Genomic DNA, 25,127 nt, shown 5'->3' on the forward strand with positions numbered 1-25,127 from the left:
TAGATGTAGAATTCAAAGATATGTAGCTGTATTGGTCTGTTGAATCAGAAAGTAAAGAGATCTTGTAGCACTTTTGAGACCAAGTAAAGAAAGAAGTTGGCAGCACTGTTGTTATAGCTGTTGACACGGTCACAGTACATATTTCTTTTTCTGTTACTGGAAAATACTGTACTTTACCAGGTCAGGTTCCAGATTCAAGATACTTTTGGTTACTTATGGTGACAACAAAAACCCAGAATCTACAAGCCACTTCCTAGTGTGTAAAACACACTGTTAGGCTGCCACTCCCATGGAGTAACTAGAAAAGTAACCAAGATAGTGATTGTTACAAGGGGATGAAACTACTGCTGCATTACAACCCTAATAGTTGCGGTTTCTTCAATAATTCCAGGATCTGGTTGAGGATTATTGTATGGTTCAAGTGCTGGCTCATATTGGTATCTCAGGGTCTTTTGTGGGTTTCATAGAATCCTAGAGTTGAAAGGGACCTCAAGGGCCACCCAGTGCAACCCCATTCTGCCATGCAGGAACTCTCAGTCAAAGCATCCCCGACAGATGGCCATCCAGCCTCTGTTTAAAGACTTCTTAAGAAAGAGACTCCACCACTCTCAGAGGAAAGAGTGTGTTCCACTCTCAAACAGCCCTTACTGTCAGGAAGTTCCTCCTAATGTTGAGCTGGAATCTCTTCTCCTGGAGCTTGCATCCATTGTTCTGGGTCCTTTTCTCTGGAGCATCAGAAAACAAGCTTACTCCCTCCTCAATCTGACATCCCTTCAAATATTTCTCCAGACTAAACATCCCCAGTTCCTCGTAGGGCATGGTTTCCAGACCCTTCACCATTTTAGTCACCCTCCTCTGGACACACTCCAGTTTCTCCACATCCTTTTTAAATTGGTGCCCAGAACTGGACATAGTATTCTAGATGGGCCTGACCAAAGCAGAATAGAGTGGCACTATTACTTCCCTTGATCTAGACACTATACATTTATTGATGCAGCCTAAAATTGCATTGGCCTTTTTAGCTGCCACATCACACTGTTGAGTCATGTTCAACTTGTAGTCTACTTGGTCTCCTAGATCCCTTTCACACGTAGTTTCATTCAGCCAGGTGTCCCCCATCCTGTATCTGTGAATTTCATTTTTCTGTCCTAAGTACAGTCCCTTACATTTCTCTGTGTTGAAATTCATTTTGTTAGCTTTGGCCCAGGGCAAAGGTCTGCAAGATTTGGGCAAGGCAATGGAGGATAGGGATTCTTGGAGGTGTCTCATCCACAGGGTCGCCATGAGTCGTAGTCGATAGCAATAAAACAACAAAATGGGTCATGTGAAGCCAACAGCAGTTTTTTTGCTATGCTGCCGCCAGGTCTGGATTCTCTAGTCTCAGCCTGCAGAGGGAGCAACACGACACACTCTTTCCACAAATACTACATTGAGGAATTGTGTTCCTTGAGTCCCTCCTGTCCTGTTAGTAGTGCAAGACTTTCTGTGTGTAGACTGAAGTACCACACAATACTGGATGAGAGGGCAGCATGTTGCTGGGAGGAAGGCAGTTGGTAGAAACCTTAGCTGCTAGTTTTGTTAGCCCTCCTTGAAATGCTCCTTTGCGTCTTCAGGAAGGCGAGAGTAATCTTAGAAGCCGTCCCTTCCATGCCAAGGAATTTCTCGCCGGCTGGTGCTAATTCCAAAGACTACTTGGAAGACATGAAAAACGGAGTGACAGATGCCAACGGCTTTGCAAGGAGAGATTCGGCTAAGTCACTTCCTCTGAGCTGCTCCAGATGGCTTCTCCCCTTCTCACCCAACAGCCACTGACTTACTCGTGTAGTAGTGCTGAATCAGGAGCTGCGGGGAGAAAGCCGGAGGAGATATGTCAAGAATGGAAGATAAAGTCCTGGGTGCCAACCATACCACAAACCAATGTCAGACTATATTCCACTATATTCTGCACTGGTCAGGCCTCATCTCATAGAATCATAGAGTTGGAAGAGACCCCAAGGGCTATCCAGTCCAACCCCATTCTGCCATGCAGGAAATCTCAATCAAAGTATCCCTGACAGATGGCCATCCAGCCTCTGTTTAAAGACTTGCAAGAAGGGAGACTCCACTACACTCTGAGGGAGTGTCTTCCACCATCGAATAGCCCTTACTGTCAGGAAGTTCCTTCTAATGTTGAGGTGGAATTTCTTCCTGGAGCTTGCATCCATTGCTCCATGTCTTACTCTCTGGAGCAGCAGAAAACAAGCTTGCTCCCTCCTCAATGTGACATCCCTTCAAATACTTAAACACCTCTTAACCTTCTCTTCTCCACACTAAACACCCCCAGCTCCCTAAGGCCTTCCTCATAGGGCTTTATGGTTTCAAGACCCTTCACCATTTTAGTCGCCCTGGAATACTGTATTCCCTTCTGGGCACCTCATTTTAAGAAGGCTATAGATGGGTTGGAGCAGGTTCAGAGAAGGACAAGGACGACGGAGAAGAAATAATATGAGGAAAGGTTGAAGGAGCTGGGCGTGTTCAGCTTGGCGAAGATCAAGACCTGAGGGGTGACATTTTTGCACTATTTTTTAAATAAGTAAATATATTTTTATTAATCATTTTAACACATATAAAACACTAACACATCCATACAGATTACATACAATCACCTTAAGACACGATCAGAATAAAAATCATACATCTGTATTCCACTCATGTCATAACATATTTATGGTGTGGATCGGGATTGATGGTCTCTCAAGGGTGTGCCGATGATAAAGAAATGGATAGATATAAGGCAGTTTCCTATAGGCATCTATATATTTGTCTAGATATTTGGATATATCTCAATATGTTCTTCTTTGTTTAAGAGCCATTCCCCTCAGACCAACAAACCTGAAGTTTAAAAATAAGGGAGAGGGAACACATCAAAATGTTGCCTCGGTTATCTCTAGAACTTTATTCCCTGTTTACTTATGGGGCCATTTCACTGGGATTAAGCTAATTCTTTTTCTCGTACAGAGGCGATTGCTTGGCACTCTTAAAAAATAACAGCCAAGGTTGATAAGAGAACTTTGCTCAACCATTTCTAAGCAAGAATACCCCAAACCAGCTCTATTTATCCGTTTTCCAGAACTCTGGGGCTGCATCCACACTGCAAAAACAATCCAGGTTTGACATCACTTTGACTACCATGGCTTAAAGCGATGGAGTCCTGGAACTTGCTGTTTGCTGTGGCACCAAAGCCCTTAAAAGGAGAGAATTAAAAACGAGACGTTCAAGGCAGACGTTAGGTTATATATGTGGAAATGTACAAAAATGTACTGAAAAGAACAAAACATGTTTAATGTAATAAGCAAGTAATGAGAAATTAACAGCGGAGTTTATCGCACTGGGGCTTGTTTTGGCATTAAAGAGAGATTAAAGCGCATTTAAAGCATCCCGCAAATAAAGCGGAAATGGCAGGTAATTGCGCGAATAATTATCACATGCAATTACACAAATCAAGTGAAATTGGACATGCTTTGTCGCTGAAATCCCGAAAGTGAAAAAATGCACTTTGATGCTTCTTTGTGACCACTTTAATGGTGGGTTTTGTGCAATGTCATGTGGGATCGTTTCACGTAATTAAGTGATTGGGGGGGGGATATTCATGGGATAAATTCCCAATCTCCTTCGTGTGATAAACATCAGAGAAAAATAGGTCAGTAGTTATCCTTTATTATTACGCAATTATGCACACTTTTTTACTTTCGGGATTTCAGTGACAATGCATTGCCGGCATCACTTGATTCGCGCAATCGCATGTGATAATCGTTCGCGCAGTTACTCGTCATTTCCGCTTCATTTGCGGGATGCTTTACATGCACTTTAGTCTCTCTTCAATGTTGAAATCAGCCCCAGGGTGATAAACTCTGGGCCCACAACAAACTCCAACTCCCAGAATCCCATGGCAGTTAAAGTAGTGCCAAACCGGGTTTTTTCCCCAGTGTGGATGCAGCCGAACTCAGCCATTCTCCAGCAGCAGCAAACCATCTGGGAATTAGGTTCTCTTCTAATGATCAGAGAAGGGGGAAAGGCTTGTGAGCGGGATATGTGTCAGAAAGCGCATATGTGTGTGTATATGTGTGAGTCCAGATCCGGGTGTCCATGCAAACAGCAAGAGCTCACAGGAATGGAATGTTTCCCAGCCGGGCTCCTTCCCCCAGAAAAAGCCCCAGATGCTGTTTTGCAGAGGTTAAATCTAGTTCTCATGCCCATATATGTTCCTAGCAGCTTTCCCAACCCTTCAGGCCTGGGTTACAAGGTTTCCCCCCCCCCCCTTTTTTCTTTAATGGTACAAATAACCTTGATTGCATGGGTGGGAAAGGACTGAGGAATTTGTATGGCCAAAGCAGCACAGGGTTTTAATAATGACTTGTTTAGACAGGGGCACAATGATGGATGGCTGGGTTTTGAGACCAGCCCAGGGGTTAAAGAGCATCCTGACAAAACATCCCTCTGGTAACACCACCTCCTGCATCAGTTTCCCTTACCGGTTTATTTACTGATCGTGGATGTGGTGAAAAATAATAATAATAATAATTATTATTATTATTGTGAAGTCGAAGGCTTTCATGGCCAGCATCCATAGTTTTTTTGTGGGTTTTTTGGGCTATGAGGCCATGGTCTAGGAGAATTTATTCTTGATGTTTCGCCAGCAGCTGTGGATGGGATCCTCAGAGAAAATGAATACATAAAATAAATAAATGCTGGCATGGAAGAGAGGGGTGTGTGTGTGTGTGTGTGTATATATATATATATATATATATACAGAGAGAGAGAGAGAGAGAGAGAGAGAGAATAAATAAATATGTTTGTGTGCACATACATACACAAACGTGTGTATTATTATTATTATTATTATTATTATTATTATTATTTACACACACACACTCACAATTGGCCCTCCTTACCCACAGATTTTTTTATCCATGGATTCAGGCACCCATGGCTTGAAAATATTCCAAAAAAAGTATAAATTCCAAACAGCAAACCTTGATTTTCCATTTTATATAAGGGACACCGTTTTATCGTGCCATTGTATTTAATGGGACTTGAGCATCTACGGATTTTGTTATCCACGGTGGGTCCTGGAACCAAACCTCAGTGGATAATAAAGACCCACTGTACTGTTGGTTGAGAGGAAGTGATTGAGAGAAACCAACAGTATATATACCCCGCTCTCTTCCATGCCAGCATTCTCTGAAGATGCCAAAGCGACAGATGCTGGCGAAACGTCAGGAATAAACTCTTCTAGAACATGGCCATATAGCCCCCAAAACCCACAAAAAACTATGGATGCCGGTCATGAAAGCCTTCAACTTCATATTTCACCCCCATAATGCTCCACAGCAATGTTATATCAAGAGCATTTTGGTTAATAAAATGGTGGTCCTTCCAGGTGTTGGATGTGGATGCTGACCCTGGCCAAGGTGATGCAGAACTAGCAGATTTTAAGAAGTGGGAAATGAAGGGGTAGAGCTATAAGCTACTGAAGAGGGCAAAACGAAGCTTGGTCCTACCCAAATAAGAACTCTGCACTGCCATTACATTTTGGTTCAGGCTCCCAAGTTCTAGCATTGCACAGAATGAGGCATTGATAATTCTGCACACCTTGTTTTCTCCAAAGTTTCCCTATAGCCAAGTATTCTCTAATGTATCCCTATAGGCAAGTATTCTTCATTGATTCGCTATGGGCAAGTAATTCCCAATATTTCCCTATAGGCAAGTATTCCCCAATGTATCCCTATAGGCAAGTATTCTTCTGTGTTTCCCTATAGGCAAGTAATTCCCAATATTTTTCTATGGGCACATATTCTTCATTGTATCCATATAGGCAAATATTCCCCAAGGTCTCCCTATGGGCAACTATTCCCAATGTATCCCTATGGCTCCTATGGGCCAGTATGGTTTCCCTATGGGCCAACCCTTTCTATGGGCTTTGGTTTGGATGCTTTGGGGAACAGAATGCTGGCCTAGAGAGTCCTTTATTGTGACTGTGCAGTGTTTATGTTTATTGTCTTTTTTACGTATGTTTTAATTCTTATATTGTTTAATTCTGTTTTAATAGGGGGAGAGGTTTGGACTGAGGGATTTGGAGTGTCTGTTTTTAACTCTTGCATCCACACTGGAGGAATAACCCGGTTTGGCCCCGCTTTAACTTGTTGTCTGGCTCAAGGCTATGGAATTCTGGGAGTTGGAGTTTGTTGTGGGCCCACAACAAACTCCAACTCCCAGAATTCCATAGTCTTGAGCCAGGGCTGTTAAAGCGGTGCCAAACTGGGTTATTCCTCCAGTGCGGATGCCTCCATGGTCTCCACTGCGATGGGATTCTGATCCCAAAGCGTTATCAGAGCGGGTTTTTTCAGTCTCTGAGGGAGGCCTACTCCCGTCGCCATGGCAACCCCGGAGCGCGGCTGGGAGTAGCGCGGGCCTGGGCTGCGCATCCGGGGCCTCGCGTGACGTCACCGGGCGGGTCCGGCGGCTATTTCAGGGCGGGGCGCGGGGGCTGCCGGGAGCGAGGCGCGGACCGAGTGGAGAGCAGCAGCAGCGGCGGCAGGCAGAAGGCGCGGCGAGGAGAGAGGACCATGGCGGGGGCGACCACCATCGAGGCGGTGAAGCGCAAGATCCAGGTGCTGCAGCAGCACGCCGACGAGGCCGACGAGAGAGCCGAGAGGCTGCAGAGGGAGGCCGAGGCCGAGCGCCGCGCCCGGGAGCAGGTCCGACCCAGGAGGGACCGGGGGTTAGGCATCCAGGGTTACCCAGAACCCTCTGCTTTTGCACAGGCTCAGGGCGAGGGGTGGAGATATTACCCAGAATCCTCTGCTTTTGGCCAGGTTGAAGGTGGGTGGGTGGGGACAGAGGGTGTGACTTACCCAGAATCCTCTGCTTTTGGAGGGCGGGTGGGGATACAGGCTGTGACTTACCCAGAATCCCCTGCCTTTCATGAGGCTGAAGAGGGTGGGTGGAGATATGAGGTGATGCTGACCCAGAATCCTCTGCTTTTGGCGGGTTGAGGAAGGTTGGTGGAGAGACAGGGGGTGACTTATCCAGAATTACCCAGAATCCCCTTTGCTTTTGGCCAGGCTGAAGGGGTTGGGTGGAGATATGGGGTGATATTTACCCAGAATCCTCTGCTTTTGGCTGGGCTGAGGAGGGTGGGTGGAAACACAGGGCGTGACTTACCCAGAATTCCCTTCTTGTAAGCAGGCTGAGGGGGTTGAGTGGGGATACAAAGTGCTGCTTACCCAGAATCCCCCGCTTTGGATCAGGCTGAGGAGGGTGGGTGGGGATACAGGGTGTGACTTGCCCAGAATTACCCAGAATCCTCTGCCTTTGGCTGGGCTGAGGAGGGTGGGTGGAGATATGGGGTGATACCTACCCAGAATCCCTCTGTCTTTGGAGGGCTGAGGAGGTGAGTGGCGACACAGGGCACTTCTATCTTAACCAGAATCCCCTTGGTTTTGGTCTGAGAGGGAGAGGGGTGGAGGTACAGGCGCTGCTTACCCAGAATCCTCTGCTTTTGGCCAAAGGTGGATGGGTGGAGTTATGGGGCACTCTTACCCAGAATCCTTGGGGTGTGGCTGCCAGAGCCGCCCCAGAAATTAGCCCAGAATCCCCTGTGCTTGGCCAAAGTGTGCCTCCAGTGCCTCAGGTGGAGAGGAGGGGATTCTCCATTGCTGCCCAGTATTCCCAAATGGAAACCCTTATCCACAGAAGAGGAGCCCTGCCGGTCGCACCCAAAGGGACCACGAGGGGCTGGCAAGGGAGACATAGTTCCTCTACACTCACCTTGGGCTTTTGAAGAACATTGGTCTTACTAACCAGCCATTTTGAGAAGGACCCACTTGGGCCAGATTGAAAAAGCTCTGCCCCAAAGTAGGGTTTGCGGCCTCCACCAAAGTGCTTCTGGGAAGCCCCCAAACAAGGGAGGCTGGCAGGCAATAGCTGCCTGAGGCAGGAAGGATCCCGAGTTCAAATTACCTCTTGAGATCAAGATCGTACTCTTAACCATTATTTAGAGTCAAGAAGTGCAAGGATGCCTCTGGGAAAGTCCCAGCTCAGGGGCAAAGGGGATAATGGCCGGCTTCTTTTACTCGCCTTCAGGATTTGAGTCTAAAGGTTTCTGCTTTATTTGTCATGACTGCTATAGGGTTCTAAAAAGTTAGTTTTTTGTTCCATAGCTGCCCAAGTCTCCTGGACTCTGCATTTAGTTTTAGCATCTGTTAATCCAGTTTGAGACCACTTTTCTCTGCCCTGGCTCAGAGCTAGGGAATCCTGGGAGTTGTTGTTTTGCGAGACATTGAGCCTTCTCTGTCAGACAGCTCTGGCACCACAATGAACTACAATTCCCTGGTCTCCCTGGCATCGAGTTAAAGAGGCTCGAACTGGATTATTTGTGCAGTTTGGATTGGACCAAAGGAGGCAGGAAAGCAGTCGGTGTCCCCTGTCCTTTTTGCTTTGCTTCGTTCCTGCCCTTTGATATAATGCCTTCAGATGCGGAGGTTGTGTCCAGCTGCTCACTGCCCACATAATACTTTTCTTAGGCTTGTGATCTAAATTAATTGCCCCTGTTTAAGAATCTCGGGATAAAAGTACGGCTTAATAAGAGGAGGGGACAGGTTGGACATGGAGACGGATGCGTTTATCAAGGACTCGTGAGTCGAGAGCAGGGACCAAAAATGGAGATGTGTTGCCACTGTAGGAAACAGGATGCTGGGCTAGATAGGCCCTGGAGCCTTGCCAGTTCTCCTAACATTGTGCATTATGCCACCCGTTCCATTTTCTTTTTCAGGGAAAGGTCAAAGATCGGAGGCGTTTCCACCTCCACACCTTTACTGTGCAAACAAAGGGACAATTTTTAACCATGTCAGTGACTGTCGAACAGGACGTAGCTGTTATACTGGAATGGTTGATATATATTATAAGCCTGAAATGAATTCAAAGATACAGCCATGTTAGTCTCTAGAATTGGAATGTAGAGAGATCTTGTAGCACCTTTGAGACTGACTGACTGAAAGAAAGACGTTGGCCGCGTGAGCTTTCCTAGGCTTCAGGCTACTTCCTCAAATGCTTCACCAAATGAATCTGAGGAAGTAGAGCAAAGTCTACAAAAGCTCATGCGGCCAATGTCTTTCCTTCAGTCAGTCTCAAAGGTGCTACAAGATCTCTTTACAAGCTTGAAATGGTTTAAGTATTTTGGTATTAGTTGGAAATTTGGCTTGGCTGCATAGCCCAGGATCATTCCCTTGTGTTTCAAGTTAAATCAAATCAGGGAGTAGCTGATAGGAAGGATGTTCTTTCATTTCTGCATTGATTTTGCCTAAGATCCTGGAGAAATGCTAGTTGGAGTGGATGTAGACGTAAAGTCAGAGATGTTGGGACCCTTATAGGTCCAGAACATGGAGCAGAAATAATCCAGTTTGAAACCACTTTCAGTACCCTGGCTTAATGCTAGGGAATCCTGGGAACTGTAGTTTTGTGAGCCATGTAGCCTTCTCTGCCACAGAGCTCTGGTGCCACAACAAACTACAATTCCCAGGATTCCCTAACACTGAGCAAGGGCAGTCTCAAACTGGATTATTTCTGCAGTGTGTTTTGGACCATCGTCATAATTCCGTCCTTACCCTGGGACTCTATGGATGCGAAACAAACTGGTTTTGGGAAGAGGTTTTTATCCTTGGTGGAGTGGCATGTGGGGTAACAGAGACATAAGCGATAGTCAGAAGGACTGGGTTTTTAATGCTGGGCTATACAAATTTTAATGGTTTGTGTTTTAATTTATAACTGTTTTAATCCTTAAAATTGTTTAAGTGTTTTTTTAAATTCCATATTTATGTATTTTAATATTTTGTATTGATTTTAATTTGTATTCTTTTATGCTTGTTTGCCGCCTTGAATCCCTGTATTGGGAGAAAAGTGGGATATAAGAAAATAAAATAATAATAATAATAGTCCAAAAAGGATGGTGCTCCCATCATCCTGTTTTTGACTCTTCCCTATGTCTTTGTTACCCCATATGCCACTCCACCAAGGATAAAACCTCTTTATCGCTTCCCAAACCCAGTTTGGTTGGGCCGTTAGGAGTCCTGGGCCCATGATGCTGAGTGTGCTTTTGGCCATAGCAGTTGCGTCTGGGCTGAAGGAAAGAAGTCGCCCTGAAGCCCAGGGCAAGAGGTGGGTGTGGGCGGCATGGCTTCCTGATGGCATGTTTTGGGGGAGTCGAGTGCGAGGAAGGAAGGAAGAGAGTGAACCTCAGCATAGTTGTCCCTTTGTGTCACCTTAGTGAGCGCACAGCAGCCTGAGATCATTCTTTGAAAAAGGCGTTTCCCGGAAAGCCAGCTCTGAATGGGATCTGGGCTGTGCGACCGATTGCCGTCCTGTTCAGGAAATGAAGTGGCGGTTCAGGCTGGAAGCGGGCCGTGCCCACAGACACTGCAAGGCAGAGCCAGTTTTCCGCTTTGCAAGGCTGGAGGAGGTTGTGTCATGGGGGAAACCGGCTGAAAAGACTAGAGTCTGTGGAAAGTGGGGCTAGCAATTAGCTCTCCCTCCAAAAGGAAGAAACATTCATAGAAACAGAGCTGATCAGTTACAGGCCTCCCACTTCCGGTGTAATTTGTCCCTTTCTGAAAGGCCTAAGAATTGGGGGTTTTTTTGTGGGTTTTTGGGCTTACGTGTCCATGTTCTAGAAGAATTTATCCCTGACATTTCGCCAACATCTGTGGCTGGCATTTTCAGAGAATGGAGATGCCAGCCACAGATGCTGGCGAAACGTCAGGAATAGCCTCTTCTGGAACATGGACACATAGCCCCCAAAACCCACAAAAAACCCCATGGATGCCAGCCATGAAAGCCTTCAAAATTCACATTGGCTTAAGAATTCTCCGTGGAGGATCTGGTGGCTGCTTTGGACATTTTTGTCAGATTGATAACTTGAGGAATGCTGTATAACATAGGCTCTTGGTTTGATCCAGCCAGGGCTCTTCTCATATCTGAGGCAAAGGCGGGCAAAATGCTTCCCTCCCAATATTGTATTTGCAGCCCTTGACGTCAATGATTTATGACCAAGTTGTGAATGATTTATGACCACATTTATGAATGATTTAGGATCAAATTACGATCAATGTATAACCAACTTATGATTGATTGATAATGATCTGTTCCCAGAGTTGCTTTTTTGTGAACCCCTAAAAGAGTGATTGACACACGTGGAAGCCTCCAGGAGTGAGACTGTCCCTCTTCAGTAGGTAGCAAGGACCCATTTACTCTTTAAGATTGAATATTAAAAATCCAAAAACATATTTTTCAAGCAGAAGTAGATGTCTCCCCACTTCCAGTACTGCCCCCCCCTGCTTTCGGGCCATTTTTGGTAGTCCGTGTGGCTAGTAGTGGATACAGCCACAATCTTGCAAGGACTGCTGGGACTTCAGAGCAGTGTTTTCCTGCCTCTTGGGACCCAGTCCTAGGTGTGCATGAAATGTCTCTCCATCTTGGTCTGTAGCCTTGACTTCATTGCTTGCCTGCCTTTCTTCTTTATCACAAATGGGCCTGATTTGCCTATATCTGTTTGAAGCTTGTTGTCTGAGCTTATACAAAAGCAAGTGTGTGCAAATATTTTGCAAAGTGCCGTTCCTGATTGCATGAGGAGATCCTAGGAAAACTGATCTTTCACCCCTGCGCTGGTGAAGTGGCCGACTCTGAAGGACCAGAGGACTTATTCTTTTTTGTGTTTCTCCCCACTCTGCAAAAACCCAAAACGGACCAGAAAGTGCCTTCTGGTTTAGAAAGAAAAATTGGGTGAGAGTGATTTGTTTTAAAGGGTAACCATATCCTCTGGAACAGTGGTTCCCAAACTTTGGTATTCCAGATGTTTTGGACTTCATCTCTCAGACTTCCCAACTGTTGGCCAAGATGGCTAGGGATTCTGAGAACTAAAGTCCAAAAAAGTTGGAGGAGCCAGGTTTGGGAGCCACTGTTCTAGGAATATGCTTCTTTTGTTTTAGTGGTTTGAGCGTTGGACTGTGACTCTGGAGACCAGGGTTCAAATCCCAGCTTGGCCATGTAAACCGAGTGGGCGATCTTGGGCAAGTCATATACTCTCAGCCTCAAAAGATAGCAATAGCAATGGCATATTGCCTCTGAAGAAACTTAATAATAATAATAATAGTAATAATAATTTTAGTTATATTTCCTGCCTCTCCCTGCGGATTGAGGTGGGATTACATCAACTTGCCAAGAAAACCCTGTGATATGTTCACCTTAAGGTCACCATAAATTGGAAACAACTTGAAGGCACACAACAACAACAAGATTTGGAAAAATTATGGAGGAGCCTAAGAAGCTGTAAAAATGGTTTTGGAAGAAAGGCACAAGAGTCTCACCTCTGCTGTTCAAATAAAAAATACCTCTTGGCTCCTAAATCATTGCTGTACAAGACCATGAGAGCTGATCGCTTTTACATGTGTATCATAGGATACAGGGAGGAGGCAAAATTCAGTGTATGGCTATGGATTTTCCACTTCTTAGCCTGCTTCTCTTAGCCTTCTTCAATCATAGAGTTGGAAAACACCTGAAGGGCCATCCAGTCCAACCCGCTGCCATGCAGGAACTCTCAGTTAAAGCACCCCCGACAGATGGCCATCCAGCCTCTGTTTAAAGACCTCCAAAGAAGGAGACTCCAACACAGTCTAAGGGAATGTGTTCCACTGTCAAATAGCTCTTACTGTCAGGAAGTTCCTTCTAATGTTGAGCTGGAATCTCTTTTCCTGTAGCTTGCATCTGTTGTTCAGAGTCCTAGTCTCCAGAGCAGAAGAAAACAAGCTTGCTCCATCTTCAGTGTGACACTCCTTCAAAATCCCGAACCCTCCAGGTGTGCTGGACTATAAATCTCATCATCTCCTACCCAGTGGAGCCATTGGCCATACTGCCTGGGAAAGGGTGCATTGAGATTGCATCCTGGTCGTGTGTCTCTCCTGCCCCTGTCATATTTGATTACTGTATAGACTCATATATGTCCAGAAATTTTAGTCAAAAAATTGACCCCAAAAACCTGAGCCAGTTTATCTACAGGTCAATATAAGTACTGTACCTTAACTCTCATTTAAAAGGGAACTGAAAGGCAAGAGTGTAATCTATCCTGGAAGCACTGACCTCTCTCTACTATCTCATCCATCCAGGCTTTAGGGTGAGCACAAACAGTGATGCCTGCTGGGATTTTGTAAGTTCTTTGACATTGTTTTCCTTTGCTGGGTATAATGGGGGTTTTCACGTGCAGGTTTGACCCTCGAGTTATCCTCGGGTCATATCAAAATCCATAATTTTGACCCCAAAGCCTGCCCTCAACTTACACATGAGATTGATTTATATATACAGTCGAGTATATACGGTATTCCCATTTCCCACCAATATATGTTTGCTCCCACATCTGATATAGCTGGATGGAGCCTGTGACGAAAGAACGGTACAAGGGAAGTGGTGAGGGAAGCCACATCTTTTGGTGAGGATAAATCTCTGGCAATCTTGCATTCATCCATGCAATGTTTTGTTAATCAGCTTTTTCCCCTTTAGATGGTTAGCTATGCACAGGAAATGCAAGGATTGCTGAGAAGGCTGGTTGGGATTAACATGTGGCGCTTAAATCCTGGTGGTTTTTCCCTCCATCCCAGAAGCGTTTTGACCTCCAAGCTCTTGACTTCACTGGTGCTGGCACAGAGGCTCTTCTGTTCTCTGTTTGTCGTCTCATTGGTACTTGTAATGAGAGAATAAGGGTTGATCTCTCTTCTCCCTCCCTCAGTAGCTTTAAGCCACTTGCCACACGCCTGACTAACAAATGAACAGGCAAAAACCCCTTAAATTGGATAACAAATGCATAGAATCCATCTCTTCTTCTCTTCCCCACCCCCAAGCTTTCTAGTCTGGGAAGGGAAGAGCTTTCAGTCTTGCTGGGAAAATAACATGTCAGCAGGCCTTTAGCCAAGAGCTAAGATTTATAGCTGGTTCTCCTTCATCTGAACAAGGGAGACAGCTAGTCTAGAGAGGGAGGCAATCTGTCCCCCTCTTCCCACCCCAATCTTCCTTTCAGTCTTGATAGGAACAGTCCAGTATAAAACAGCCTAGTCACTTGGAGACAACTTGAGCAGGGAGGGCTGTTGGCGAGGGCTTTGGCCCCGAGGCTGCATCTGGTTCTCTGAGTCTCCCCAGAGGCCCTTCCCCACAGTGCTATCCCCTGTATTTGTATTCCCACCTAATCCGATTTTTTAAAGGTTGAAATTTCTTTTCTAAATGTAGAGAGATCTTGTAGCTCCTCTTAACTGAAAGAAAGAAATTGCCAGCATGAGTTTTCATAGATGAAAGTCTGTTTCCTCAGATGCATTTGGTGAAAGGAAGAGAGGCATTTGGTAAGAGAAAATGTACAGTGGCCCCTTGGTATCTGCTGGAGTTGGGTTCCAGGAACCCCTGTGGATAGCAAAATCTGTGGATGCTCAAGTCCCATTAAATATAAAGGCATAGTAAAATGGTGTCCCTTATATAAACTGGAAAATCAAGGTTTGCTATTTGGAATGTACACTTTTTAAAAATATTGTCAAGCTGCGGATGCTTGAATCCATGGATAAGAAGAGCCAACTGTATTTCATTTGGGGTTCGAATCTTGTGGACTGCCCATTGTTGGAAAGCACTGCATGGCTTCCTCTGAAATTGAATTTGGCTCTCAGGCTCAAAGAGCTTCCTCATACTTGGTTTGTAAGATGGCCCCTGCCCCCAGATGAGGTGAAATGCCCGGCCAGTTATAACCCAAAGAGGTATGACAAAGGGTACAGCCACCTGTCCCTGTGTGCTTCTGGGAGGGTCACAAATGGCTGTAGTGAAAACTACAACTTTCGTCCCATTAATAACAGTGACTATATTGCCTGTGGGTGGGGAGGTTCCAGTTGACTGTTGGATGTGTGAGTTTGTGGCATCTAAAATGGCAAAGAGTCCTATAGCAAGCATATCAACTACCTGTTTTGAGGTTGCTTGTGTCATTGTTGATGGTTTTGTGAATAGCCAGGATTAAAAACAACTTTGCTGCTGTTGCCATTTGAAACATTTAGATTTTACTTTGAACTCACTGTCGAAATCCCACTCCCAACCTTGTGTACTGCATGCGCATATGTATGTATGTATGTACACACCTCAGCCGTCTGATATGGTGGACTAGCAGGTCTTTCTTCCCCTTGTGCCAGCTGGAAATTCCTCCAGTTAAAAGAATCTCTGCTTGCATTTTTGTCTCAGGACCAAAACACTCTGCAGAAATAATCCAGTTGGACACAACTTTAACTGCCCTGGCTCAGTGCTAGGGGATTCTGGGAATGGTAGTTTGTGGTCACACCAGAGCTTTCTGATAAAAGGGCTAAATGTCTCACAAAACTACAATTCCCAGAATTCCCTAGCATTGAGCCAGGGCAGTTAGATAATCCAAACTGGATTATTTCTACAGTGTGTTTTGGCTCTCAGGCTTTGGGTAGTTGCTGATGCTTGGGAAGACAGCAATGGTCTGGATGGATTTGAGTTGGGTGGTATAAAACAGCTGCATATGTTTGAAACAAATGTCTCTTGTTCCAAGGTGAGTAGTAAAGGTTTCCCCAGTTCTCCCCCAAAACAAAAACAGCAGGGCAGGCAGATCTCTAATATGAGAACTTGGCCAAGGATTTTCTAGGGGGGAAATCGCCTTCCAGGTTTGTGTGGCAGCCAGTATAGTATCCTTGGAAATCATTTGCTCTGTAATCATCCAGAAGAATGCTCCAAAACTGGAAGGAGAAAGCCGTGGCCAGATGTCATGAAAGTCCAGATGTTCAGGGCTAGTTTCTTTGTCAGTGCTTTTTGGTGTCTTCCAGGAGCCCCAAGTCAAAAGCACTCGGAGGCCCAAAGATTTCTAAATGGAGTGTGTTTTGTGCCAGAGGAGGAACGCTGATTTGATTCTTAAAAAATTGTAGATGGAAGCTGCTTGGTTTATTTGAATTGGGGGAGGATGAGACTGCGGGGTTTCAGGGGGGACATGGTCAAAATTGAAGTGGGCGAGTGTTGATAGGAAATAGGCAGCTAACTTGCTAGCATTCCTTTCAGCTCCAGGATCACCCACGTTGCATTGCGTCTAGTCTGCTTCTGGCGTTCAGATGTGGCTGAGCACTTGGGAGGCATTCGGCTGCTAAGTTATTATCAATATGTGGCTGCAGGCAGCTCTGTTCTGAGCTTGGAGATGCTGCTTTGGTGCAAGATAGGATAATTCCTAGACTCCCCCAGGCACCATGGCTTTTAGGGAGATTTAACCCACACGCCCAGCTTTGATTCCTGCTTAAAACTAGATGCTGAGGTCTGGAAAGGGGTCTGTACTAACTCCATATCTGTGTGGCAGCTGCCTGCACTGACTTGTGGTTGCAGTGCATGTTGCAATACCGACTGAGACCCCGAGGCCACTTTTTCCTGCATATCTGTGCTTTACTATCTGTGGCTGTTCTGGAGCAGAGAACTGGTATCTGTCACTGAGAGCTGGAAACTGCACAACATTCAGGGTTGTCAGTCTTCTAAAACGTGCTCTTGGGCAACCTGGTGGCATCTCTGTCTTTCAGTGTTTTTAAACAGAGGTAGTGTGGCCATCCGTCAGGAATGCTTCTATTGTATGGCAGTGGGGATGGATTGAATGATTCTTGTGGTATCTGATTCTAGGTAAGGCTCCATCTGGTAGCTTGGGAAAAGATAAGCCTACCTTGGCAGGATAAGTCAGGTTTTACCAGTCATGCTGTGCGTTCCAGCCCCACATCTAACCACTGAACATGTCTTTCTGCCTCCCTCCTGGTGCTGGAGAGTTCATTCCCACACCCATTTAAATATATATGCTAGTCCTGAGGACTAGGAGCTTGTTTAATTGACCAAACAAAATGTGCACTTTATGTGTGTGAGGTCTTGCTCTTGATAGGACATTGTGTAGATTTGCTGCTCTTGTCGCAGTAACGTGACTTCTTTAAAGATTTAGGCAGACTCTAGCTTCTTACACAAAGAGAGTTCAGAAAAATTTGTGGGAGTTGTGGTCCAAAACATCTAGAGAACACCTGAGAAGGGACACTGGGCTCAAAGAGGAAGATTTTTGCTCAGCCACGAGAGTCACAATAGAATCGTAGAATCATAGAGATGGAAGGGCCATCCAGTCATGTAAAGAAACACACTCAAAGCTCTTCCAGTGGTTGGCCATTCAACCTCTGTTTAAAAATCTCCAAAGAAGGAGACGGCACCACACTCGGAAGCAGCGTATTTCACTGTCGAACAGCTCTGACCATCAGGAAGTTCTTCCTGACGTTGAAGTGGAATCTCTTTTCCTGTAGTCTGAATCCATTGCTCTGTGGCCTAGTCTCTGGAACAGCAGAAAACAAGTTTGCTTCATCCTCCATATTTTTTATATTTTGATATAAAATATTTACATTGAGAATGTGTCTTGGGCCTGGCCCACTTCACAGGGCTGTCCTCACATTCATGGGCATGATCCCTGTGCATGCACATGAGTGAAACATTCATGTGTCCTCACAAGTTCCAGAGCTTACAGAAGTTACTTTTTTGGACTAGAGCCTCTAGAATAAGCAGGGAGTCCTTTCTTGACTCCTATCCTCAGTTCGTTCAGGTCCTGTTTGCTTATGTTTCAGCAGAGTCTGGCTCTTCGCTTGACAGCAACACCACTATTTGTCCATAAGAAAGAGGCTGAAGGCCAAGCATACTTGACATGCCTGCTTCTGTGTTCGGTCACAGTCACCAAACTAAGCACAATTGTAAGATTTTTCGGTAGTTGGGGGAAGGGTTAGGCATGTACAGAAGACAAAAAACCCCAAGGCAAACTCTAGAAATGGCTGCTGGGCCCCAGTGACGGTGACGCAGCCGTGAGTCTGCGACTGGCACCCTGGTACAGAAGCCCAGAGACAAACTGTGGGGGCTCAGTGTTTGAACATCTGTGCGAGCTTAAGATCTGCCATGACCTCAGCTCAAAGTTATTTGCGCCAAAAAGGGAGTCTCCTTGTCTAGGGCTGAGATGTGGGTTTAAAAGGGGGGAAAATATAAAGAAAATCTGCTGTGTTAGTGGGGGGTTGTGGATATGGCCTCTGAGAAAGCCAATCTTCTCTAGGAAATTCCTCAAAGTTTCCTAAGGGGACAGGAAGATTAAGAGCCCTGAGTAAGCACAGGAGGATTCACAAAGCCTCACTCCGGCGCATGGATAATTGGGAGGAAGTTCCATCAAGTCTCAGATGAGAGCCACTGTTGAATAAAATGTACAGAAAGCTTAAGCATAACGCTGTAAATGTCTCCTTCAGCTTCTGCTGGACTGCAACTCTCAACAACTCTAGCCAGCACAGCCAGTGTTTTGGGATGATGGGAGTTATTAATTTTTCTTACACCCTCCCTTTCCCTCAAGTTGGGAACTTGAGGCAGCTTACACATTAAAATGATTACAATATAATTAAAGACATAGAGAACCTCAGGATTAAAATAGTATCCAGCTATGGCCATGTTGTTGTCGTTGTCTGCTTCCAAGCTATTTCCAACTTGCAGCAACTTGGCAAGATTTGTTCCAGGGCATGGGGGTCTTTTGCCTTCCTTTGAGGTTGAGAATGAGAATGACTTGCCTGAGGTCACTCTGTGGGTTTCAGAGCAGAGCAGGGAGCTGGTCCCATATTAAACAATTCATAGAGTTGGAAGAGACAGCAAGGGCCATCCAGTCCAACCCTCTGCCATGCAGCTCTCAATCAAAGCATCTCTGACAGATGGCCATCCAGCCTCTGTTTAAAGATCTCTAAGGAAGGAGATGCCACTACACCCCGAGGGAATATCTTCCACTGCTGAACAGTCTTTACTCTCAGGACGTTCCTCCTAATGTTGAACTGAAAGCTCTTCCTGTAGCTTCCATCCATTGTTCCGGGTCCTGTTCTCTTCTCTGGAGCAGCAGAAAACAAGCTTGCTCCCTCCTCAATATGACATCCTTTCAAGTATTTAAACAGGGCTATCATATCACCCCTTAACCTTGTCTTCTCCAGGCTAAACATCCCTAGCTCCCTAAGGTGTTCCTCATATGGCATGGTTTCCATATCCTTCACCATTTTAGTCGCCCTCCTCTGGACATGCTCCAGTTTCTCAACATCCTTTTTGAATTGTGGTGCCCAGAACTGTACACAGTATTACAGGTGAGGCCTGACCAAAGCAGAATAGAGTGGCACTATTACTTCCCTTGATCTAGACACTATCCTTTTATTTATGCAGCCTAAAATTGCATTGGTCTTTTTAGCTGCCTCATCACACTGTTGACTCATGTTCAACTTGTTGTCTACCTGGACTCCTACACTTAAAAAAATAATAATAACCAATTAAAGCAAGATAGATTAGAACAGTACAGTGCCTTCTTACCATCCTTCTCTTCAAAGCCATCAGTTCTATGCTTTCTAACCTGTGGAATTGCAATCCAGGAGGTTTGAGAGGTCACAATATTTCGGCTGTAACAATCTTGGGAAATTACTTTTAAAAACATTTGTTTCTGCTACTTGTTCTGTTTGAAAAGTACAGCCGTCCCTCCATATACACAGATTCCTTATCCATGGATTCAACCATTTGCGGCTTGAAAATATTTTTTAAAAATATAAATTCCAAATAGCAAAACTTGGTTTTGCCATTTCATACAAGAGACACCATTTTACTATGCCATTGTATTTAACGGGACTTGAGCATCCACAGATTTTGGTCCTGGAACTAAACCTCAGCGGATACCAAGGACAACACAGTACTTACTGGTAATTTGTTGAAATGTAGCCTCATTGGATACTCACTACGTTCAGATGTGTGAATAAAATATCCTTAGGACTGATAAGAGAATGACATACAGTTTGAAAAATATCTAGGAGAAGGCAACTTGAGTAAAGAACTAGGAGATGTTGCTCATTAACCCAACAAAGTAACTACATGCAAGATATATACCTTTAAAATGTGCTTGTGTTGTGCCCCCATTGCCTGAAAAAAAGGACACAACTTCTTACAGGTAACCACGTGACTCATTACTTACCAGTCTTGTGTAAGGATTATGAAACGCTTTTGTGTTTCCACTCACTGCCCAGTTGATATTTTTAATAAGCCATTTTCCTCTAATGTTATTACAGAGCAGCTGGGTATAAATAACAAAACTCAGCCTGATATTCCAAAATAGGAAGTGCCAGATGGATGGTAAAATGCAGCAGCTGTTCTGATACAAGCTTGTCAAAAGGCCATATGGCTGGTGATCTGTAGTGCACAGGCAAAGTCTCAAAGCAACCAGATAGCAAAACATTTTCTCCCAGAGGGATCTTATAGCACCTTTGGTACTAACTCACAGAGCCTTGGCTACAAGATCCCCGTGATGCTGATTTCCCTGTGCATGCTAATACGCCTTGTCTTTGGATTTTCTCCCAAAATACAACAGCACCCAAAAACCATAAACCAAGATCTTCATTAGGACAACCAAAACTGCATAAAATACATCATGCAAGCTTTCAAAGCTCAACTCATGGAGCAAAAGTATTAAAAATCATACAGGAGTAGAAGAAATGACGATGTTAGAGTCACAGGCCTATATTTTCTCAAGATGTTTTTGTTGCCAGTGAAGATGGACTGGAGGGATATCAGCGCAGGCCATGTGAGCCCTGGGGAAAGAGTCATAAAAGCCAAGCAATAAAATGTCAACTCCATTAGCAACAGAAAAGGTGACTTCCCTTGAGATCTAGGTTATTTCTGTCCTGGGTGAGGTTACCACCAACAGGTGTGTGTCCCCTTTCTTAGGTAGAGAACAGTGAATTTCTCAAGAAGCCTTTGTACTGTTGCATCTGGAAAAAATCTTTTAGGTGCTGTATAAGTAAAACAGGAAGAAATTGCCAGATGTCCAAGACTGGTTCAGGAAAGGAAGAGGCACTAGGGATCATATTGGAGCACTTTAAAGAATTTTAAATGAAAATCAACCTGTGCTGATTAGATAGATGACAAAAAGGATCTAAGAAGAGTTCTGTAGATACTATGGATGGCTGGAAAGACAAAGGGGTCCTAGAGCAAGCCAGGCCTGAACTTTCCTAGATGCCAAGGTGACTAAATTGAGGCTGGTGCTGTTGGTCCACGTCATGAGAATGCATGACTCACTAAAATAAGACAGTGCTTGGTAAAGTGGAGTGAATTGGGAAAAAAGAAAATTCCAGATGGATAAACTCAATCAGGGAAGCCACCACCTTCACTCTGAAAGACCTGAGCAGGACTGTTGATGATAGGGTGACTAACATTCATAGGGTCACCATAACATGAAGGCAGCTAACAAGAACAAATGGGAAAAATCTGTAGTCCTAATGAAACAGTTGCTGTATGGCCAACATCGCTACCCTTGAATGTTTTTCCACGCTAAAATGCAGACAATCATGTTTTTAGACCACTATATAGCTTAACTCTATTTAAATTACATGTGACATATTGCAGGAAAAATATATGGGGAGGAAGGAAGCATGAACTAATGTGGTGTAGTCACCTGGAGGCTATGGCGAAGTTACCTTAGGTGAGTGGTAATTTATGGGCCGGTCTCCAAATGATGGAGTGAAAGGTCTCTGCAGGGAAGAGTCATACAGTCTCAGCAATCTGCAAGAGGTAGCTGGACCCTTGTTTCATCTTTGTGCCTAGTTCTGCTGGCATGGAAACCCATCTGATGTTGATGCCCCTACTTGGCATTATGGCATGTCTGACTCTTGCAAAAGGGATCCCTATGGATTGTTTGAACTTAGTTCCTCACAAGGATTTGAAAGCTTGGGGCTTTCATTCCTCTAATTCTTCCAGAATTGGAGCCAGCACGGTGTAGTGGTTTGAGCATCATACTGTGACTCTGGAGACCAGGGCTTAAATCTGGACTCTGCCATGTAAACCCGCTGGGTGACCTTGGACCAGTCACACTCTCTCAGCCTCAAGAGGATGGCAGTGGCAAACTCCCTCTGAAGAAACTTGCAAAGAAAACCCCATGATAGGGTCACACGGAGGCACTAAACAACAGCAACAATTCTTCCAGATGGGCAAAGAACATTTTTAAGGTCCTATAAGAATTCCCAAGTCTTCCAAAAGCAAAGTTGCCCATCAGTGGAAGTGGGGGCCTCTTCCTTTTCTGTGTGAGTCATTTGGCTGGTGTTTGTCTCTGCTCTCCATCGGCCTCGGCTGCTTGAGCTGTGTTCGGGAAATTCCATTTCTTTGGCAGAATCGCCTGCCTTCAGGATGCTACCTGTTATCTCTCTGCACGAGTCGCTGCAAGCCATGTCCAGATCAATAAGCAAATCCTTAGGGGTGAGCTGGGAGAGAAGCCTGCCCTTACATGGATGGGATGCAGGGCACCACATGAGGACTAGTCAAGCCCACGCTTGCTTATCTTCAGCAGTGTTGCAGCCCAGCTGCTCTGAGACTATCTTCCAGAGGTGTATGTCGCTATGCAGCCTGGCTGCTGCCATTCCATAAAACGTCTCTCTGCATACCTAAGATGTCCATCAGGCCTTGAGGATACGTTTTTAGGATTGTGAAAAGGAGCCAGAAATTTATTTAAAGGTGAATTCTTGATGTGTGTAAAGAGTATAGTAGCCCTCAGCAACCAGAGCTGTAGGAACAGAGCGTTCAGGGATCTCTTTTGGGGCTTGTCACTATCCAAAACAAAGCAGAGATCATTACTTTGCTTCTTGGCTACAGTATACTTTTTTCATTAAAGCTGCTAACAACTGCAGAGGTTTGCTTAACTTCCTTCCTCCCAGCCCTGTAGGGACACTCTGTGCCTCCAGAGATTTCTAGAAAAGATAATGTTAGTGCGTTTTTACACTTGAAGAAGCTCAAGGCAATTGAATCACAGAGTTGGAAGAGACCTCCAGGGCCATCCAGGCCTATCCATTCTGCCATGCAGGAACTCTCAATCAAAGCATCCCCGAGAGATGGCCATCCAGCCTCTGTTTAAAGACCTCCAAAGAAGGACGCTCCACCACCCTCTGAGAGAATTTCCAGCATGGCAGCTGGGGAAGGTGTTAAAAGTGCCAAGGTTTAAACGGCTCCCGTCGGCTTTTGCAAACAGAAAAGCTAAGGGCGTTAGCAGCTTTTTTCTTTGTGCTGACTAGGTTTTATTTGAAAAAGGAGCTTTACTTTTCTCAAGCCTGGTTGGGCATGCACCTCCTTGGCTGCTTGGGGCTCTTCCCCTTCTTCCCCAGCCTTCTTGTTTGGCTTCAGGGCAGCCCTGGCCAGGTTCCCACGCCTGCTTGGCCCTAGGAGATGCTTCTCTTCCCGTCAGATTTGAATCCTGGAGTTGCTTTTGTCCGTCTCCGGACAGGATCCCTGTGGACATAAGGGGTGGGGTGGCGGTTTGTTACTGGCACTCGCTGAATTGATGGGGCTCCAGGAAGTGACATCACCATTCATGTCAACGGTAATGGGAAAGGCTCAATGAGAAATTCCCAGGCTTCCTGCCTGATGCTTTCAAGGTTGCATTGGCCGTTGCTGCTTCAGCTTACCATATCAGGCATCTACCATAGAGGGGAGCTGTGATAGGTATCTATGTCAATATAGCTCTGAATTTTCCAGTGAGTGTCCAGATTTGAGACGCTGCCTCACTTTGAATGCTCATGCCTCTTCTCGCTGTTGTGCCCCTTCCCCATATCTTCAAATCTATCAAAAAAGGCTGGCAGTAACAATATTTTTCCATTCCACCCCCACCAGGCGTGTGTGAGCTTGCAATGAGATGTTGAGCATTCTTGAGCAGTTCTGCAATAAGATCTCCCAAAATGCAAGCTTTTTTAAAACCTTTTTTGAAAACCAGGAATTCAAGCTATGCTCTCTTATCAGTAACGTCTTTATCCAGGAGTATAGTTGGCTAAGGCTTGGTGTGGTGGCTTGAGTTTTGAACTACAACTCTGGAAACCAGGGCTTCAATCCTTACTTGGCCATGGGAGCCCACTGGGTGACCGTGGCCAAGTCACACTCTCTCAACCTCAGGGGAAAGACAAATATATCTTGCCAAGAAAATCCCAAGTGGGGGTCACCTTACATCAAAAATGACTTGAAGGCACACAACAACAGCATTTATTGTACTGGGCGAGCTCAGGGCAGCATTTCATATGTCATAACCAGTACTTAGAATTGGGTGCAGAAATGAACTGGCAGCCAGTGGAGCTGGTATACAAGAGAGTTGTAGACTCCCTATAGTCAGCCGCTCTTTAAAATGTTGCTGCAGTTTATGTTGTGTGGCTACACCTTCAAGTCATGGACCTGAGGCAACCCCATGAATTTCATAGGGTTTTCTTAGGCAAGGAATGCTCAGAGGTGGTTTTGCCAGTTCCTTCCTCCGACTATAGCCTACAGTACCAGGTATTGGTTGATGGTCTCCCATCCAAGTACTAACCAGGACTCCCAAAATCAGATCTGGTGGCTTCAGAGTATTTCGACCTTTTAAAGCCTTAGGAAAAATTGAACTACTGCAATTCATCCCTGACAGTTTTTGTACCGGTGCTGCCCAAGACATTCTGAGTTTTGCAGTCTAAAAAATATTAGTAACTTTTCCAAGTTCTGGTCTTTACAGTGCTGCTCCTTGTGTTGCGTTGTGTTCAGGACAGGAAGGATGGGACACAGAATCATAGAGTTGGAAGAGACCCCCAAGGGCCATCCATCCCAACCCCTTGTCATGCAGGAATACACAGTCAAAGCACTCCCAAAGATAACCATCCAGCTTCTGCTTAAAAACCCCCAATGAAGGAGACTCCACTACTTTCTGAGGGAGTGTCTTCCACTGTCTAACAGCTCTTGCTGTCAGGATGTTCCTCCTGATGTTGAGGTGGAATCTCTTTTCCTGCAGTTTGCATCCATTGCTCCATGTCTTATTCTCTGGAGCAGCAGAAAACAAGCTTGCTCCCTCCTCAATATGACACCCCTTCAAATATTTAAACAGGGCTATCATATCACCTCTTAAATGTCTTGACTTCCAACTAGGGCCAGAGTGGGCCTGGATTTCCCTTGAGGTTTCCCTGGTCCCTAGCATGCACCTTGGGACATGTTTCTTGCTTTGTCAACTTTTCCTTCCTTGCACTTTG

At 45.2% G+C, this 25,127-nt stretch overlaps 1 protein-coding gene across 16 annotated transcripts in view; it reads left to right on the forward strand.

Annotated features, from left to right (window-relative positions):
• TPM3 (tropomyosin 3) overlaps positions 1 to 25,127 on the forward strand; it is a 69,022-nt gene that overhangs the window by 10,165 nt on the left and 33,730 nt on the right. For 3 of the 16 annotated variants that reach the window (XR_016272167.1, XM_089483694.1, XM_089483692.1), the window contains exon 1: positions 6,524 to 6,737. The exons of 8 other annotated variants lie outside the window; for them this stretch is intronic. Coding sequence is in view for 6 of the 8 variants with exons in the window: in XM_089483694.1 (XP_089339820.1) it covers positions 6,606 to 6,737 (132 nt within the window). In the remaining 2 variants the exon portion in view is untranslated. Of the gene's footprint in view, positions 1 to 6,522; positions 6,738 to 25,127 lie in introns of those variants that run through there. 5 more of the 16 variants (XM_089483693.1, XM_089483691.1, XR_016272168.1 and 2 more) reach the window with 4 other exon arrangements.

Source organism: Sceloporus occidentalis, unplaced genomic scaffold (genome assembly GCF_023333645.1).
Source record: "Sceloporus occidentalis isolate IW3139 unplaced genomic scaffold, rSceOcc1.0.p SCAF_20, whole genome shotgun sequence".
Taxonomy (NCBI): domain Eukaryota; kingdom Metazoa; phylum Chordata; class Lepidosauria; order Squamata; family Phrynosomatidae; genus Sceloporus; species Sceloporus occidentalis.